This window comes from Sparus aurata, chromosome 20 (assembly GCF_900880675.1).
Source record: "Sparus aurata chromosome 20, fSpaAur1.1, whole genome shotgun sequence".
NCBI classification, from domain to species: domain Eukaryota; kingdom Metazoa; phylum Chordata; class Actinopteri; order Spariformes; family Sparidae; genus Sparus; species Sparus aurata.
In genome coordinates, this window is record NC_044206.1 from 21,211,698 (window position 1) to 21,232,063 (window position 20,366).

The window sequence follows — 20,366 nt, forward strand, 5'->3', positions numbered from 1 at the left end:
ATATTTCAGGACGTTATCTTGAGCTTTGGGAAACATTGGTCGATATTTTTCAACATTCTCTGACATTTTTATAGACTGAACAATAATCAGTTAATCGAGAAAGCAGTCATTAGTTACAGTCCTCAAATGAGAGTATGATATACACATTCTAAAATTAATTTCTATATTTTTCTGTCCAAATTATGTCAGAAAGTTTTCCAGAGTCCAAGCTGACGTCCTCAGGTCTCTTCTTTCGTCCAGCCAGCAAGCCAAAGCCCAAAGATATCACATTAGACAAAGAAAATGAAACAAGACAATGCAAATCCATGGAATGTGATAGTAGTTACATTTTTTGCTTTAAATAGCATTATAAGACAGGGACAGAACACAGCCGTTAGCTGTAGCACAGTTAGCTTTAAGATTATTTAAATCTGTCGTCCCTGTGCAGGAGACAGAAAATAAACATTATAACAATATAAAAACTAGTTACAAGACATTTGATCATCACTATACAACAACGCTGACCATTCAAAACATTAAAAAAACGAAAAACTAACTGACTGATTGATCCATTAACAGTTTTTGCTTCTCTTGTAGCCTTTTTTTTCTTTCTTGCAATCAGGCTTTATGAATTCCATGACGGCGTTGCACAACATAACAACCTCTGTCAAAGGTTGAAACATGCCCAGTTCATGTGGCCTTTAAATGATACTGCAGTATTTTAAGACAATATCACACAAAATATATATTCTATATTTTATAGAAATTTTGTCAAAAGCACTCTTTAATGTCAGAACAGGGCGGCAACATCAGATATCACATTTCTGTCTAAATACCTCTATATTGATGCTGCAACAATATTGTATTGATGACTGTTGAATATATATATATATCAGGTATATATATATATATATATATATATATATATATTATATATGTATGTATATACATATATATATAATATATATATATATATATACATATATATATATATATATATATATATATATATATATATATGTATATGTATATGTATATATATATATATATATATATATATATATATATATATATATATATATATATATATATATATATATATATATATATACACATACATATATATATATATATACACATATATATACATAGACATATATATGTATGTATTTAGTATTAGAGTATTAAAACAAGTGGAACAGTCTGGTAAAGTCAGAATATGACTTCAGCTTACAAGTTTATGACAACACTTGCGTCAATATCCAAAATCTAGGACGATATATCATCTTATATCATGATTATAATACAGATTAGAGGTTTTGATGTTTGTTGGAGTGTGTGGGAGTGTTGTAAAGTTCTCTCTGAACCAGTTTTAAACAGGACACACCTCAACGTACTCAACAACATACAGAGGGAAACTTCAGTTCACCTGTTAGGAACTCACCATCAATCGTCTAATTTCTGCCAAACTGTAAACCAGTAAACAAAGTTCCTCAGCTTCATGATGTCATTGTTCCCTGTGTGCTGCTGACCAGGTGTGGCTAGACACACACACACACACACACACACAGGTATCAGTGTGACACTCATCATTTATTAACCGCCTCCACCTTCCAGTAACAGTCCAGTCGCTCTGCGGCCAGCAGCCTGCTCGCTAACAGTCCCCCCTCTGTGTGAGGAGTTATGTCATCGCTGCTACACAACTTATGATCCTGATTAGCGTGTGATCCTCTTTACAACTGCTGTTTGTGAGCACACGGGGGGTTTTACGGAGTTTAGTGATGAAGCAACATGTTGGTATGAATGAGGCTTTGATCACAGAGATGATCCGGTTCAGTGAGCTGCCAAACTGTTTGGCTGTTTGCTACCTGCAGAGCAACGACAGTCTGCAGCGTCACAGTTTACAGCTCCAACTTGATGCGATTCATAATTCATGTAAATGAAAACTGTCCTTAACGTGCTGAGCAAGAGACTGATGATCATTCAATTTCAAGCTCTGGCTTTCATGCAACCAAGAATCAGTTGTTTCAGTGTAGTTTTTATGATTGAAAAACATTAACATTCAGTTCATTTTTCATCAGTTTTAGCTTTCTTATTATGTTTAATGTGATCGTATTCGTCAGAGGCTTTCAGATATTAAGAATTATGCACTACAACACAAACACAACATTTTGTGAAGGCAGTTGACGGTCATATAAACGTCCTCGTCTCAATTAATAAATGCATCATATTGACAAAGACTAAACCTGAAAGCATTTCCTGTATAATTTTTTATCATATTTCACTTAGTTTTGCAAGGACAACATATCCTCTCAGTTACTTTTTATTTGAAAGTTAAATAAAACAGTATGCACAAAACCAGGAGCCCGAAACTAAAGCAGATAAATAATAAGAATCACAAGTTCTCCTATTCAAACGTGTCCTTCTCTGACTGTGACATGTCAGAATGTCTTCATGAAAATGCAGATAACTTAACAACACGACAACGTTCGCAACAAAACAAAGTCTTGTTTCTGTGTGTCACAGCTTTGGGAGTTCAGACATTCTTACACAGCCTTCAATACGCACTCTGAGGCCGATCAATTAAATGGATTAATCGTATTAGTGTTAAAGACATTTGAGTGAGTTTTGGTTTGATCGCAGCTCATTTCCAATTATTCATGCATGACTTGAAGTACATTCCTTGTATTAGTCTGTATTTTCCGTGTAGTCTGTCACATGAAAACCCCAGAAACAGCCAAGTTTTACTCACTTAATATTTCCTAAATTCTATCGACCGATTGGCTCCTTCTGATCTGTGAAAACACCTCAACTTTTTGTGGTTTAATAATAAAAAAATCCAATTACTTTACTTGAACAACTGGTCAGTGTTGTTTTTAGAAGTTGTTGCTCAAACAGAAATTCATACTCCATATTTGATGGACCACTGAGTATTTACATCCTCTACAGTGTCAGTTTTTTAATAAGCTACATCAATGTGGCACATTAATGTGTTTTTTTATATATTTTTGGACGACAGTAGAGCTCAGAGGAAGAAATACACAGATAAGACATGTTCTTAGGATTAGTTAATTGTTTTGGTCTTTTCATCAGATTTGTTGACAAGAAAATTCATCACATTTAGCCTTTACATTCCTGAGTTGGCGTTCGAACATGAACTTTCTTTTGTTTGGTGTCTGAAATGCGGCGCCCTGAACATGGAGGCGTTAGGACCCAGAGAGCTGAGGTGGCTCTGTGCTCTCCTGTGTGTGAGCTGATGCCTGAGCCGCCCGCCGCCTCTCTCTCGGTCTCTCTGTCCCTGTTTGGAGTAGACTCAGCGGCTGCCTGCTGGATCTCTGCCTGCTCCTCTTTTCCTCTTCCTCCTCGGGACATGAAGATCAAAGTCCCGGAGACTCCCAGCATCCAGCAGCAGATGGAGGGCTTCCTCACCCCGGCTCACACTCACCACCCCACAGCTCTGCAGCTCCTGGAGTAGTTTCCTCCAGAGTTTTTTTTTTTTTTTTATCCACTCACCTGAGCAGAGGGGAACTCAGAAGTGAAACCTCTTCTTGTTAATCTTCCTTTTTTTTTTCCTGTCTTCTTGCAGCCGGGTGTTGTGTGTGCAGAGCGACAGGCTCTGAACTCTATCTCCTCCCCCTATTTTTCTCTTTCACTCGCTCAGCTGTCACTCTGTCCGTCACTCTCAGGATATCCCCTTCCCTCTTTCTAGGGTTTCATAATGCACCAGGATCTCGCTCAGAGGCACGGGTGGATTTCATCCCCCAGCTTTCTCCTTGTTTGAGAATATGGACGAGTCATGAGAGCTACTTCAGCATGGATCAACAGACCGGGGTCATGGAAACAACGAAAGGTCACGGGCCTCACAGAACATTAACTGTAAACAACTAGATACTGAACACTTATTGACCTTTTCAGCTGCTTCTTTGGAGCAGTTTTTATTTGTATGTGTATTTCTTGGATCAATCGGATAACCACTGATGGGAAATGCAGCAGGAAGCATGGAGGCACCCGCGGGGAAGGAGGGGAAGGCGGCGTCGGCCCCCCCGGGCTCCACGGGCCAAACCAAGGGAGTCAAACTCCCGATGCCACCTGAAGAAGAGCTGGAGCAGCGCTTCAACACCGTGCTGGTGAGTCTCGGCTGTCAGCTGCCGCGGAGAAGAAGGGCGGCAGAAGGCGAACAGCAGACAGAAACAAAGAATTCAGAATATGTTGGAAATGTGCACGTCCTCAGGACAAGCTTATCGCAGTGCCAGGTACACAATGCCACTGTGGAAAGATACATAAGAGGTCCTTTATGCTGGAGCTTACTGCAGCATTAGGCTCACTGCATGGTCTGCTGGAGGAAGAATGATGGGGGGGTGGAGGGGTCAGATCTGTTTACAGTTCGGTAAGAGGTGCAACTAAACTTCACTGTGACATTGACACAGATTCAGATTTAGCTTCTAAAGAAGAACTGGATTTCACTGGATGATCTAACCAAAAGTATGTGGACACTCCGAGTGGACTTGGTTTGGTCAACGCCCCTCAGTCCCATTCAGGAGAAATCTTAAAGGGCGATTCAGGTGTTTTTAAACCTGAGACCTCTTTTAAAATGGTTTTAAATTGGTCTCAGCTGACAGGCTCAGATAGTTCAGAGTTTTTGGTCTATCGCGGCCTCGGTCAGATCGTTTGCACCCATGTTTGTTTGTTTGTTTGTTTGTTTGTCTGTCAGCAGAATTACACAAAAACTACAGAACAGATTTCCACCAATCTTGGGTGGAGGGTGAGTCTCGGCCCAGAACAGAATCCACTTTTGCAGATTTCGATAAGGGGACGGATCCAGGAATGGTTTTCTCACAAGTCATCCGTGTTTATATAGCTGGTATCTATTTCCTGCTGATCCTATATCTGGTGACCTTAAATTCTGATTAAATCGGAAAACAGCCAGGTTGTATGGTTTACGTGGGACAGTTTTCTCAACCTATCCGAGTGTTTTTTTGGCCTGAAACGAACCGAACAGCAACAGGAAACTGTCAAAAAAGGAAAATAATAAGTGAAGAGAAGTTTAGTGGGCCGTGCACAGCAGCTCGCTCCACATGCGGACTGTCTCGTGTCCAACTTCACCGATGCTCTCGTGTCAAATCCCTGAAAACAGAAGAGTGGAGGCTGTTACAGCAGCAGATTAACACCCACAGTCTGGGAATGAGATCTCCAGCAGTCACTCATGAGTTTTGCGTTGAGTATTTTGCGTTGCCAGGTCTCCTCCATGACTCAGCCGCAACGTTAAACTCATTTACGACGGCGGGCATTCCACGACATAACTTGATTTTCTTTTTATTACCTCCTTCACTGAGCTGTTAGTTGTCTCCTGTTTACAACAACATGCCGTGACAAACTAAACTTCTGCCTGCACGGTGACAGAAAACCACACAAGGGAGAGACAGATTTGAGTCTGCAGTTATGTTGGATATGTGACCAGACCTCTTTCTGTAAGGTGACCTGCATTCCTTCAGTCTTATCAGCTCTCAGAGTCTCCGAGGTGCGCGGCGATATGTGACATCACGTCGAGCCGATGTGTCATTTGATTAAACACAAACAGGCCTCAGGCTTCTTGTCAGTCAGCGTAGCCACAAAAACAGCCTCCTTCTTTCCCTCCTGAAGGTGAACGGGGATCAATTACAGCTGATAGATGCTCCCGTCTTCCACCTAGACAGTTCAGTCAATGAGTGTGAGCATAAAACACTTCTGATCACCTCTGCAGAAGAGCTCATGTTTGTTCTCCGTCATCGAGATGCGTCCGAAACATTTCAGCTGGTTTCCTTTATATTTGTAGGACAGACGACCAAAGATGAGCTCATTAAATCTGAAGAATCAGACGGTTTTAGTTGTAATAATCAAACTTGAATCCCATTACATTAAACATTTAGGTGATGGGAATTATATTACAGCTTAACAGCAATCGGAGAAAAGGACATTTTTCCCACTGAAATGTTAATTCGACAGTTAGATATTATTTTCACTCCACTGTGGCCTAAAGAAGCAGCAGAGAGACTTCCACACGTGAAAAATACACCTGATCAGATTTAAAGGTCCGATATGTTAGAATTTATTCATGAAAACATTCTAAAATTTGATAAACTGTCGACAGAATGTGAAAAATAACAGTCTGTGCATTGTGTTGTGCAGATTTCTACTGAAGTTAGCATGCTAACCAGCTAAAGCACCAGCGATGTAAACAACAACACTCCCTCGGTGGCTCGAGCTCCCAGTTCGGACTGCTGGCTGCACGGCTAACTGAGCTAACAGCTACAGTTAGCAGCAGTTAGCAGTATCTTTGGTGATATACTGCCCCCCTTTTTGCTTTGAGTGTGAATTCAACAGGTGGCCAATTCTTAAATATTGCACCTTTACAACAAGAACAGCTTGTGTTTAACTCGGAGAAATAAAACCAGACAAGGCAGATGATATAAAAAACAAGGATTAAACATTTCCAAAGGCTTACACGAAGAGAGATTATTTAAGATGCCGTTCAAAAGCGACGAGGGGCGAAGTGTGTCTGAGTTCAGCAGAGAGCTCCACAGTTTGGGGCTCTAAAAGCAAAACCCTGACCCCCCTTTGTCACTCACTGTGACCTGTGAGTGACCAGCGGGGCTCCATCTGCAGAGCTCAGAGGTCAAGTGGACACGTTTTAAAATCATTACGAAATCTAACTGGGAGCCGGTGGAGGGAGGCAAACGAGGAGGCGATGTGCAAGGGAAAGTGCCCTTTATTTCCTCCCGAAACGGCTTGAAATGGCCAAACAAATAGATCTCCTCCACTCTTAAAAGTCCTAAAGTGGCAGCCACCACAGCGAGGACGTGACCTCAGCGGGTTGTTAATGGATGCTGCAGTGTTGAGCTGGACGATCGTTAAGTGTTGAAAGAGGTTAACGCTCTCCCAGTGTGACACGTTTAGTTAACAGTGTTATATAAGGCACAGCCAGGAGCTGGGCATGCAGATGTTTTGTAGTTTAACCTCCCAGTTAGCTTTAAGCAAATGTTACTCTTCTGCCCAGACAATCGTCCTGAATACCTTTAGTCACATTTATTAACATTCATTCTGTTGAGAGTTGTGGATTGATAGTGTGGTGCGGTATTAAACATGCAAGATTAAACTCTAAATAGCCGACAGGAGGACGTTAATGCTTCACTGGAAAGTGTCACAGCCCTCTAGTTTAGAGATCTGAATCATTTGATTACTAATATGCATTTTATTTGCATCCGTGTCATCTGGATCTGAAATGCACTACAAGGCCAAAAGTATTTGGACACGTTAGCATATCAGTACATCCACGTGTGAATATGATACACCTCATTCCAAAACTATGATCGTTTGTCTGCTGCTTTTAAGAGTCTGCGCTCCTCTGGTGTCAGATGTTGCACTTCCAGTTCATCCCAGAGGTGACGGATGGGGCTGACGTCGGAGCTCGGTGCAGAGAGGACTGTCATGTTGGAACAGGAAAGAGACGAATGTGACCCGTGTGACCACACAGCTGCAGGCCCGCTGTTGTCTCACAGATCATTGTGTGGAGCATTAGCAGCCGATCGCATCGAGATGTGTCGCTAGAAACGTGATGCCATGCAAATGATGTGCTGCATCTCACCATTTTTTCAAAGTAGAACATTTTTCAACTTTACAGCACGAGATGTGGACTCACACTAAAAGTACACAACACTGTTTTGCGTGGAACATGTTTTTCTGAGGCGCGTTCGAACCAGCCGTGTCTGCACGTGTCTACGATATCTCCTCGCCTGATACAAACATTGCTTCTCCTCTCATCTCCTGCTTTGCATGGAGAGAGACGTTTGCATATCATGTTTGCGCTCACGGTGCATGTCCATATCGTACACAGCAAATATAATCTGTGTCGCACCGGAGGTAATCGTCAGTAGAGCTTTATTTACACTGCACTTTTTAAAACACTTTACACTCATGCAAAATGCAGCATAAAGTGCCGACCGAACTAAAAGACGGGGATGGAGCCGACTCGTGTGACGACCTGTGCATTGAATTAATGCCACAGCAGCAGACATCTTGTGCCAACTGTGCTGCAGGTTTTCCCTCCTTAACATGCGTGTTGCTGCAGCAGCTCCACGTCGTATTTCACGGGCATAAAAAACAGGCGTGACTCTGCAGCAGTTTAACTGTCGGCTGCAGCTAAAATCCTCCTTCCTACCCGACCCTGATCACAGTCCCCCGGTGTAACAGCAGCAGCTTTTTTTTTTCTTTTTTCTGCTACATCACCAGTGTATCCCACCAAATATAGATCATCTCCTCCTCCTCCTCCTCCTCCTCCTCCTTTTTATCAAGTCACCCTCCATCTTCTGCTGAGTCTGCACGGCAGATCTCCTGTTAAGTGGAGAAGATACTCTGCATACAAACCAGCCGGTCTCATTCTGCAGAGGCTCAAATGGACGAGAAGGACAGAAAGTGTCAGAGGTTTGGATCTGGAGGGTGGAGGTTAAGGGCAGAGAGCTGGTTAACCTGGGTTAGCCTGGGTTAGCCTGGGTTTGTAGTGATGCTTCAGTCATTAGACGATGCTTGCGTCTGATGCCACTGCAGTGTTTTCAGACTGAATCGATATGAAAGCGACAGAAATCTGCTGCCACAGTCGTCCTGAGTGACTCCGCCGCCAGTGTTCACACGCTTCGCTGACTTCAGCCACATTTCCATGGAGCGCATTTTCCTCTCCAGGTTTTACATAACACTTTGAATATTTCCCAACAGGGAATGCGGCAGTGGGTGGAATTGTAAATGTGCATCTGTGGTTTTGTGTATTTACACACCGAGACACGGAAGGGTGAGAGCATCCGCGCACTCGTTAGCAGGTTAAAGAGTCGTCAAACTGATAGAACTGATAGCAGGATTACATTTACACCAGGAAGTGACACGTGTCTTTGCGTACCAAGTGGACTGAAACTATAAACTTCATGAAGCCCCGAGCATAAAAAGAAAAAAAGGTTTCATATCGGCACATATCAGACGACGATGTTGTCTAACATTATATATCATTCAACATGTTTTGTTCTATTGTAAGCTGCTGTTCACACAAGGGCCTCCGCGTGACCAAAAGTATGTGGACGGCCCTGTCATCAGCTAGAAAAAGACTTTGTTCTGCGAAAGAATCTGTTGAATTTCCAGTTGGATGTGGACTTGACTCGGCTGCACGGGAGCCTGAAAAACCTCTCGCATATTTTGCCTGGTTAGTAACCTTTATTGGAATGACAGGACGGGTGGTGACAGGAGGCGATCCGAGCTGGGACGCCGGCGTTCATCTGAATATGTAGATTTCGACCGTCTGACTCATTGATCCAGTATCTGACTGACTCTAGCCGAGTCTGGCTCTGCTGTTGACTGATTAATCCATCGCGCTGTCTGTGGTGCTGATGTAGCAGACGAATTTGTAAGTGTGCATTTTTTGTTTCATCTTGGATCTATGATAATCTCTACATTACACTATGTTGAGCCTCAATGGCCTTATGCTTCTAGGTTTGAGGTCGTAGTTACTCTTCAACCGTCACTTCTTGAAGCACACCTCAAGTGCAGAAGGATAAATCATGAGAAACGTCCAGGTCGGTGCTGGTTGGATGTGTCTTACAGTGGACTTTCCCTCAGGAGACTCTTTTGTTTCATGTCGTGTGTTGCATCCAGCCAAAATGCTGCGGTCAGCCACAACTCCACCCCAAACCCTGATGTGAAAGTCAGCTAACATGCATAAAATGTGAACGCGATGTTCTGCGTTTGCTACAGATGTCGACCTTGGACGTATCCGTGGTTTGCAGAAATGTTAACTGCTGACATTTTGTCCTGGAGACCGAGCTGTGCTCCCCTCATGATCAAAGTGAAGAGTTACAATGTAAAGTTGCAAGAGAGAGAGAGACACACACTGCTGCCTGTCACAGTTATGGTGAAGGTATCCTGCAACTATGTCCACTGGGAAGTGCGGTGTGTGTGTGTGTGTGAGTGTGTGTGTGTGTGTGTGTTGACCAGCATTGCAGCGAACGTCCCTCCTTGTTAAAACTGAACAAATCATCGACTGGTTGGAGGCCTGTTGTGTCGCGGTGTCCGTATACTTTTGTCCATGTAGTGTATTTACGTTCTGTTAAACTTGTCTAGCAGACAGTTCATTTAGCTACGGTGGGAAATCTGAAGCTATTTCCCGTCAAATAAATGTATTGATCCTAAAATGTAATCAGTATGATTACATGTGATGCAGTGGAGTCGGATTACACGAAAAACCGTCAGCCTCGTCGGTGTAAGACGGGAGGAAAGAGGGAACGAGGACGCGGCAGGAATAATTCAGCCGCTGCTGCAAACGCTGCTCGTTTCTGTGAACATGATGATTCCATTGATCCGTCCTTTTTGGGAACGTCAGCATGTTTAAGTATTCAGGACTGCATCACCATGCATCATTCACACACACACATACATACAAGAAATGTTCCACTTCTGTCTGCCGGATTCAACACATTGTCTTCTTCTCCTGCTTCCAGTCTGAGCCTCGTACTCCAGATTCAGCAGCTGCTTCCGGTGTCCTTTTAAATGGATTACAGACGCATCACATTAATGCTGCGACGTTAAAATGACCTCAGCTCAGTCACAAGTTAACTGCAGGTGTGGAGGTCACTCATTTTCACTTTTTTAATGCCTCTCAAATCGGTAACAGTCGAAGCAGAGTGAGAGGGATTTGGCGGCGTGGAGGACACTGAGGCAGCTTCTGTGCAGGTTGTCACGGAGAGAGCGCCAATTTGAGCGTGGCGAGGAACGGCCACATGCTCTCACACTTAACTCAGCGTGTTAAAATGATCCACAAAGGACACACAGCCGCCAAAAAGCTGCGGAGAAAAAAAAGTGAACCTCATTAAAGTCTGAATCTTGAGGACTGTGTTCCCTCACAGCTCCGACTTTATATCACAGTCACCCGAAGACGATGAGAGCTGATGTCATGCCCCTCTTCAACCCGCCATGTCCACGTCTATTTCCACTGTATATACAATTCTCTAAACTATATGCTATAAACTTTACTTTACCTACTTCATATTGCCATTACTGATGATTATTGGGTTGATTACCAAGTCGATAATCAACCCTACATTATGGTTTTCATGTTGATATTGAGGTATTTGTTCCAAAATATGTTGATATTTGACTTTGTCGCCCTGTCCTACAGTAGCAGTTATGAAGTGTTTTTAAGGAGATGACAAAACATGGATTTATATATTGTGTATTGTACAGTGGCGGTTCTAGACCAGTTTTAATAGGGGGGCCAGGTTGGGGCCGGCTTTTTTGTAAGGGGGCACATACAACCCGGAAAAAAGGATAAATCCCTCATTCAGACAAAGCAGTGTTTACAATTTCAGCAATTTTGATTGGGTAGTAAACTGCTGAGACACTTTATTTCTGCCTTTCCCTTCAGAACAAAATCATTGCAAGAAATCTGTCATTGTATTATTGATGCAGACTCCCTGTCAGGGGGGCCACAGGGGGGTCCAGACTCAGAGTTACGGGGGCACTGGCCCCTGTTGGCCCCCCCTAGAACCGCCCCTGGTATTGTAATGTCGGCAAAAATATAGTAATATTATCTCAATGCTATATTGCTCAGCCCTGGAGTTATTCAAAGTGACAGGTGGCTAGAATGTAGGTGCAGCAGATCAAGCACACATACTTTTGGTATATAACATAAAATATTTAGTTTCTCTCTTTCATTTCGAGCTGGTGGGCTCAATCTAAAACCAATCTAAAAATGTGCAGCGTCCTCTCACACCATGTCACGCCCACAACAACATCTGATTGGTAACACGTCACAGTTAATAACCTGAATCTGCAAAGTAACTAGTAACTAAATCTATCATATAAATGTCGTGGACAGGAAGAGTAAAGTAGAAGAAATGGAAATACTTAAGTATAGTACCAAAAATCGGTTTTCAATAATCGTTATTGGCCCTAAAAAAGCCGTATCGGTCGACCCCTAATGCTACAGACAGGTCGATTCCAGTACTTATCGGGTCGATCGGTGCAAACCTGATGTTTTTTAAGAAGATTATTCAGTTTGTAGTCGTGACAGTTTCCTGCTCCGAAGGTTTGAAGGCTTGTTTTCAGGCCCGTCAAACCTTTTCGCTCCTGAAGAGTAAACCTGGGTTGTTTTTCTCTCTGTTTGTGTTGCTTAATAGATCCATCAGGCCAAACACAACCGGCACGTATTGACCCCCCAGCTCCATTCATCAGACCTGATTTATCAGATTCCCATCCAGCCTCACAGCATCATTGATTTACTGGACCGTTTGGAATCTGCTGTGGCCTGTTTTTCTGCACGGCAGGCATGACGTCGACGCAGTAGCTGTGTTTTTGCTTCTGATTTTTACCTCAGGAGTGAAAAGCATCTCCATGCGGCCTGAATACCGTGCTACGATTGAGATGTTTTTGCAGCTTTTAAAAAACAATCTCATTAAAGCGACAGATGCTCTTATTTAAAAGCTGGTTTTTGTGGTCCAGTCGAGGTTCGTCTCTGAAGCACGCAGCATTTAACCGCTTAGTCAACCACTGCTGGACGCTCCTCAGCAGACTGAGTCAGTGTTGATGATGACTCCTCGCTCTCTCTCCGGCCTCGTGACGGTCGCCTCGAGTTGTTCAGTTTCAGCGACTCACGCGGGAGCAGGAGGTGTGAGGGCGGCCCGGGCGGGAGGACGAGGATGATGTGGCGTTTAAACAAAGCGAGGAGTCGTCCCTGAGTGGGTGTCTCCTGTCGACTAGCCCAGTTTCATGTGCGTGTCTGCGGGTTATAATTACTCCAGCTGATGTGTCTGTTGAAGCCGTTTATTATATGGGGCACCAGCCGTGCTGTGAAGTGTGTGTGTGTGTGTGTGTGTGTGTGTGTGTGTGTGTGTGTGTGTGTGTGTAGAATCTTTCATCTGGACTTCTCAGAAACTCTGTGAAGACGGTCGAGACAGCAGATCTTCTCTTATCACTCACGAACACGAAGTTGTCGTCGACCACATCAGCTGGCGGCACGAGTTTCAGGCCGATCAGTGTGCCGGCGTGTGCTCTTATCAAAGTCCACCATCAGCCAGGGTTTATAAACAAATTCTGACTTTGCGTTTTAAAGATAAAGATAAAGATAACGATAAAGATAAAGAACACAAGCAGCCACATTTTCAATGTGTTCCTCATCATTATTTAACATGTTTCCGGTCCGCGTTCATGAGATGGTGATGGGCGACGTCGAGGTAGCAACGCGCTTGTTATTCTGTCGTGACAACAGACGATAATGACCAGGGACGCTTCATTTAAGAGACACTGAGGACCTCTGACTCAGAGTGACTCAGACTGGTGACTTATAGAGGACGGTAATGTCCCTCTGAGTGACAGTGAACTCCTTCACACTGGAGCCATGTGTTATTGAAGAAGGCTCCACAGCGGTGACGTGTCCGGGGGTCCCGTGTTTGTTGTCCTAGTGTTTCTGGGAGTATGGTTAGTTTGGGGGGACTTTTAGTTGGGTTTGTCTGGAAACAGATTGTCGTAAATATTATTTAGAGAAAATAAAGGTTGTGATTATTTGATTTGATTAGTTTTTGATTTGGTGGGAGTGCATTTGATTGTGACCGTTGCCTGTGCGTACAGGAACCTTTAGATCGGACTGAATGGTGTGATATCAAACAGACTTCTCTTGTAGATTAGTCATGGAAAAGGAGAACTGTGCAAGTACGCAGCAAAAAAGTTGTAGCAGGACTTTGTTGCCTTACTTGAACTTACATTCCGATGTTGATGATGAATCTATCGTTCGTCAGCCCAGCAGAAACTCACACCTGGTGTCTGGTCTGCTAATTCATACGTATCCGCTTTAAATATCACATGGCCTGTACTCTGTTTTAAGTAAAAAGTCAGTACATAACAATGAGACATTTCTACTGTCCACAAAGAAGTTATTTCGCCGGTAAGCAGTAGCCGTCACCCTGCTATTACCGGCTCAGGGTGACACTGACTGCAGCCGACAGCAGCCTGAGGCGCAACATAAAAAAAGAGGATAAGACTTGCAGCTGGACTGCACAGTAGCTTTCTATTATCTGTTAGTGCAACTTGACAAACATCCACCGGTGGATAAAAAGTGTCACAGTTTGCCGGTTGGACAGTTTATAAGCTTGTTAGCTGACAGAAGCACTTTGGACAGTTACAAAAAAAAACACCTACCTGCAAATGTCAACATGGCTCATTTTTAAGACCAGTGTGAAAGATCTGCAGGGAAACAACACGGGTGAATATTATGTTTTGTTTTTCATTGGTGTGTAATTAGCTGAAACTAAGAATCAGTGTGTTTTTGTTACCTATTATATCTGAGGTAAAAGGAGTCCACTATGTTTGTGCCGTAGCTCAGGACAAACAAACTAAACACTGGCTCCAGGAAGGGACGTTCACACTGTGGCCACTGTAGGAGAGAGAGACGAGGTGTGTTCGGTTGGTTGCAGGCTGTAACCTCACCGCTAATGCCAATTAATCCTACACACTGGACCTTTACTTCTCAGTACCACAACTAACAAGATGCTTCCCGTGCCTGGTTTGTCACCTACAGCAGAACACAACAGACAATAAGTGACTTTAGTGATTTCAGTTGGGTCGGAATTCTGGTATTACATCAGAATTCTAGTTAAAAGCATAAAAACAATGTACTAGATTATCAACAGGATGTGAAAAACCAGCGAGCTCCCAGTCTGAACCACTAACTGCATGGCTAACTGAGCTAACTAGCTAATGGTAGCCACAGTTAGCTACAGTTAGCTACAGTTAGCACCTTTAATCTAGTTTACTTTAATACAGTCCTCAGGGTTGTCCTTAAAAATGACTAAACCAGATGAATAAAGAGCACATTTGTTAATTCTCGTCTGTGATGCAGCAGGTTTAATTTCTCTCGTCCTGTTTTCAGAACACGATGAATCTTCCTCCAGACAAGGTGAAGATCCTCAGTCAGTACGACAACGAGAAGAAGTGGGACCTGATCTGCGACCAGGCGAGTCCGAGCTCTAGATCTACACCAACAACCTGATTATTGGCTCATGCTCTATCAATACACTGACACAATGTGAATACAGAACATTAGAAACCACGTGTATGTACACACACACACACACGCACACAGGAGGAAGCTCATTAATATTGTACATCACCGTAGTAACCACGGGGGGTCCATAACAACCCGAGTCATGACGAGAGAGTGACAGAGGACACCTGTCGCCGTCACACTGTGACTCACTCAGCTGTTAATAATTAAACATTAATTATGATTCCACAAAAACGAAGCCAGAACGTTTTCACTTTGATTTCTGTAAGCTGGTAATGATTTTATCCTTCGAAAGGGCAAAGGGCAAAAAAAGAACTGAGAGAAATGTTCAGTTAATGGTCAGAGTGTGTGTGTGTGTGTGTGTGTGTGTGTGTGTGTGTGTGTGTGTGTGTGTGTGTGTGTGCTGCACCACTGTTGAATCATTTCTGGAGACTTGTTAAGATCAGATCTATTTGCATAAGAGACGCTGTGTAATCAAACTGGCTGAGCTGAGCTGTGCCCTCTGCACCCCCGCTCCTCACTGCAGCGGCAATCAAACATAATTAGTCGTGTGTGTGTGTGTGTGTGTGTCTTTGCGTCTTCAGGAGAGGTTTCAAGTGAAGAATCCACCGTCGGCCTATCTGGATAAGCTGAAGAGTCACCTGGATCACGGAGGAGTCAGCCGGAAGGTGAAATAAACTCACGTCACACCGCTCGGCTTCGAGTCGACTTTCTGTTTGGTGTGAAAACAATGAAAGAATCATTTTATCCGAGTGTTTCCCAGGAAAAATGGAGTTGGTAAACGTCTTTATCTTTTTGCGGCCGACGACTGAAAACAGGCGATACTGTCAGCGTAGAGAAGCGATCTCAGACGCGAGCGCAAACATTTACAAGAAAGTGAGCGTTATCATGGGAGAACGCGCCTTTAAAGGAAAAGTTCATGCAGAAAACAAAAAGTTCGGTCATCAGTCAGTCCTCACCCTCACGCTGATGGAAAGTCAGGTGAAGTTTCGTAGTCCACGGAACATTTCTGGAGCTTCAGAGCGAAACAGCGTCGCGGCGTTCTCCCAAACAGCTGAAGGAGATGGAGACTTGTTTTAAAATGCTAATGAAAGAACCAAAAAACACATAAACTGGCTGCGTACAGCTCATCAGGAGTCATCTTGGATCTACTAAAGGCTGGAGGAGGATTATATACCGCCAGGCAAAGTGAAAACGCAGCAGCCACACATTAAGATGATAGAATCTGCAATTACGTTAAGTGACAACAACCGCTCGGTGCTCAGACCTTCATCAGACGACCTGATACAGACACACACACACACATACATCCTGCTCACACAAAGCTCTTTGTTTCTATCGTGATTAATTATTAAATCCTCTGCAAATCAGAACACCGGACTGTTTTGGCATCTTGTCGTGTTTTCTGAATAATTAACCGTTTGCTGACCTCTGTAACGTCGCTTCATGTGCTCTGTCAGTTTAAGAGACGCGTGCAGGAATCCACTCAGATCCTGAGAGAGTTGGAGATTTCCCTCCGGACCAATTACATCGGGTGAGTCTCGCTCGCCGACGCTCATCCGGAAGACAGGACTTTGTGGGGATTCAAGTGAAAGTTGAGCTGCTAAATTCAGAAAAGAGCTTCTGATAAAACTCCAGCAGACAGTTTGATGTCCACAGATGTACAAAATCAGTTTGTTTAACTGAAGCATTCAAGACTTTTATAATAAATATGTTCATCTACATTTTAATACAGTGTAATTATTTAATATGTGTTTAATCCACAAGACAAGAAGATGTGATCTGTTGTGATGTTTTCTGTTTCCTGGTGTCTCACTGAATGTCTTCCCTCCCTGCAGCTGGGCTCAGGAGTTCCTAAATGAGGAAAATCAAGGTTTAGACGTCCTGGTGGATTATCTGTCGTTCGCCCACAGCGCCGTCACGTAGGTATCAGCTAGAAACGACGTTATTGTTAATTCCCGGAACGGTCGAGTCTGAACCACTTCTGTCTTATCTCCTTCACTTCCCGTCACTGTAATCAAACAATCTCTCCTGAGCACGTCTGAGGGCGACGTCAGCGTGAGAGTAATCTCTGGTTCTGTGACTCACAGGTACGACGCGGACACTTTGGACAACGGCACGCTGCCCACGGACAAAAACAAAACTCTGGAGAAGTCGGCGGAGGATCTGAGCAGAAGCGCCAGCAACTCCCCGACTCACAGCGGCTTGAAGGCCAGTAAGACCTTCACAGTCAGGTCAGTGAGCGACGAGTGACGGGAATAACAAAGTCCAGCCCAAACCAGGAGTGTCCACATACTATTGGCTATTCAGTGAAGCCGACAACTACACAACTACATAAAAACACAGACACCTTTTATCTAAACACAGAGTCGGTTCAGTCCACACCAACAGCTTCTGACAAACCGCTCTTAATCCGCTTCGACGGATGACACAGTTTGTGTCTGACATCCAACGACGGTTCAATCAATACAGAAAAACAGCCTGTCAAACAAACAAAATGGCTGCCTGGCTCATATCACACACACACACACACACACACACACACACACACACTTTGTTGTCATGTCTAACCAGTTTGAACTGTCAAAGGCTTTTTTCAATTTGATAAATTGTGACAGTAAATCAGAGAGAACATGAAGAAGGCCAAGGAGCGTTTAGGTTGATGTCACACACACACACACACACACACACAATCTTAACCATCTAATCTGAAGCGACTGCATTCTTGTCATACCTAATACGTGTGTGTGTGTGTGTGTAGGCGTTGTTCGGACTGAGTGTGTGTTGTTCGAGTGTGAATGTGAGAAATGTCTCCACACACCTGAACCTCTCATTGCACAGGTGGGCGTCTGTCTGCAGCGCTCCTTCGTATCCACGGCAACTTTCATTCTAATCCAGGAGCGGATGAGTGATGTGCAGGTTGTGTGCTGCAGGCTGCAGGTGTCGGCAGGACAGAGTCGTAACTGCAGCGTCTCTCGTGTGTCTCTCTGAAACAGGAAGGCCCTGAGGACGTCTCGGGCTGCGAGCCAGACAGACGACGTTCACCTCTGCATCATGTGTTTACGTGCCATCATGAACTATCAGGTACTTCAGAGCACCTGCAAAAAAGAAATCTTTGTCTCCTGACGGCCTTTAATTTGTTTGTCGTGTTTGACAGATGCAGAATGTGTTGAAGACCATTTCTGCCACTTGAAACTAATGTGTAAACATTCATAATTTTTACATGATTTTTTAATCTCATTCCAAACTACGGAAGCCCGGAGGGACAAGCGAGAACTTTCTCCTGGCGATCACTTTTCTCAGTCTGATCTGAGTATTTTTCTCTCCAGTGTTGATTAAAAAAGGTTTCACATACCTGCTTTATATTATCTGTCTAAGTTCCTTAAATCTTTTCCCATCTGCCCCTCAGGGCTTCTTCACTCATCAAATAATGACACTCTGGGACCGAATGAGACTCATAAATCTGCTGTCTTACAAAGTGGATCTTTAAGACACAAAGTCAAAAAGTTTAAGTGAAAATTCAGTCATATTTAAGAGAGACTGCTATAATTATGAGCTACGAAGTTAAGAAATACAAATCTGAATGTGTTATTAGGAGACGCTAAAACACTATTTGCAATCAGAACTAAAAGATGCGTACTTACGAAAATAAAAGGAACTAATACGTCATTAAAAATTTAGAGACTAAATTCAGAATTTAGATTTTTTTTCCAATCATGATTAAGATACATAAAGAAAAAAATATAACTTCCAAATTCAAACTAAGGCAAAATTACAACTTAGTGAAATGAAAATGTGAAGAAGCCAAAATTGTGACTGGAAGTAAAAACAATTTGAGAATGTTGACTTTCTTAATCATTAAGAATTAAAACAAACAAAGTCATAATTGTATTATTAAAAGTTTGATAAGTTTCATAGTTTTGACTTCAACTGTATCTTATTACTTTGACTTTGTATCTAATTATGTAAATTTAATGATTATTATTGAATTAAAATCTGGTTTAGGTCAACACTTTCTCTTCTTATTTTGTGTGTGTGCGTGTGTGTGTGTGTGTGTGTGCGTGTGTGTGTGTGTGTGTGCGCGTGCGGTCAGTCTGGGTTCAACCTGGTGATGAAGCATCCCTGCTGTGTCAACGAGATCACACTGAGCCTCAACAACAGAAACCCGAGGTACGCAGCGTGAACTGTAATCTGTGTGTCAGCGCATGTTTTTTGTTTTGAAATACAAAACCTGTAAAATGACATCTGTAAGTTAAAGCAGAAGAATGACCGTGCCTTCAATCACTCCCCTCAGGACCAAAGCTCTGGTGCTGGAGCTGCTGGCCGCCGTGTGTTTGGTGCGAGGCGGCCATGACATCATCCTCTCCGCCTTCGACAACTTCAAAGAGGTTCGTAGACTTTTACTGAGCGACATCATCGGGGCGTTTACATGCATGAACTTGTCAGGAAGTGAGTCTGACAACCCGTGCAGTCGCCCCCTGCTGGTCACTTCCACTTCAGCTTTTGGTGTCATCTTGTCAGTTCTACAGTTCTTGTGTCTGAAGGATTCACACACACGTTGTGTTCCGTCGTCCTTAAAGATATTTCCACCTCATGAATGTGTCCGTGTCCAGGCCGTCCTCCTGTACGAGCAGCGGGGATGACTCATCCCACAGCCCGATGTATATATTCTAAACTATGCCTGACTTAGAAGTGGTGTTCGTGTCACAGCAGCCGCATACCAGCAGCCCTTTAAAGCACTTCAGAGCAGGTTAAGGGGATCCCCGGCCCCACCTGCCTCCCCCTGCGTCAGCTGCTCGGCCCAGTTGTCACAGCGCCAGACGGAAACTGACTGAAGGGGCGGAAATATGCGACGCGCTTGTTGAGCTCCTCTGACCTCCCCTCGGCCTCCTCTCGACTTTGCCTGGGAAAGCCAGCAACTGTTGCCGAGCCGTCGCCTCCTGCGGCTACAACAACTGAGACGGGCGGAGAGTGAACCTGAACCAGGAGCGGCTATTATTAGTGGATGTCAAGGATGTTAGAAAGCTGCCCGGCAACGAGATCAGCAGCAGCAGAGCTTCTATTGGGATTTCATTTAAAATAAGTTCTGACAATTTAATTTAGGCTCTGGTGTGAACGGCTGCTGTATAGCGGTCGTTCACTGTGATTTTAACACAATTCAAACAGGATCAAGAAATGTTTTATTCACTACCAGACAGTTTTTCTGAAATGAGGTCTCATGTGGTTCACGGAGGGCCAGGAATTGTCCATCCATCCGTCCATCCTTACTTCCTGACCTTTAGTGCAGCACTAAAGATGTAGATCTTTTAAAACGGCTTTA

The 20,366-nt window shown here is 43.6% G+C and overlaps 1 protein-coding gene across 4 annotated transcripts in view; it reads left to right on the forward strand.

Moving 5' to 3' along the window:
• The first annotated feature begins 3,232 nt into the window (after window positions 1-3,232).
• Window positions 3,233-20,366, forward strand: part of fmnl1b (formin-like 1b) — a 31,448-nt gene continuing 14,314 nt past the window's right edge. The window contains exons 1-9 of one of the 4 annotated variants that reach the window (XM_030401322.1): window positions 3,233-4,106; window positions 14,912-14,995; window positions 15,631-15,714; window positions 16,507-16,580; window positions 16,885-16,968; window positions 17,137-17,280; window positions 18,043-18,130; window positions 19,140-19,216; window positions 19,341-19,434. In XM_030401322.1, coding sequence (XP_030257182.1) covers window positions 3,957-4,106; window positions 14,912-14,995; window positions 15,631-15,714; window positions 16,507-16,580; window positions 16,885-16,968; window positions 17,137-17,280; window positions 18,043-18,130; window positions 19,140-19,216; window positions 19,341-19,434 — 879 coding nt within the window. In that variant the 5' untranslated portion in view covers window positions 3,233-3,956. Of the gene's footprint in view, window positions 4,107-8,337; window positions 8,437-10,947; window positions 10,984-14,911; window positions 14,996-15,630; window positions 15,715-16,506; window positions 16,581-16,884; window positions 16,969-17,136; window positions 17,281-18,042; window positions 18,131-19,139; window positions 19,217-19,340; window positions 19,435-20,366 lie in introns of those variants that run through there. The other 3 variants (XM_030401321.1, XM_030401324.1, XM_030401323.1) reach the window with 3 other exon arrangements.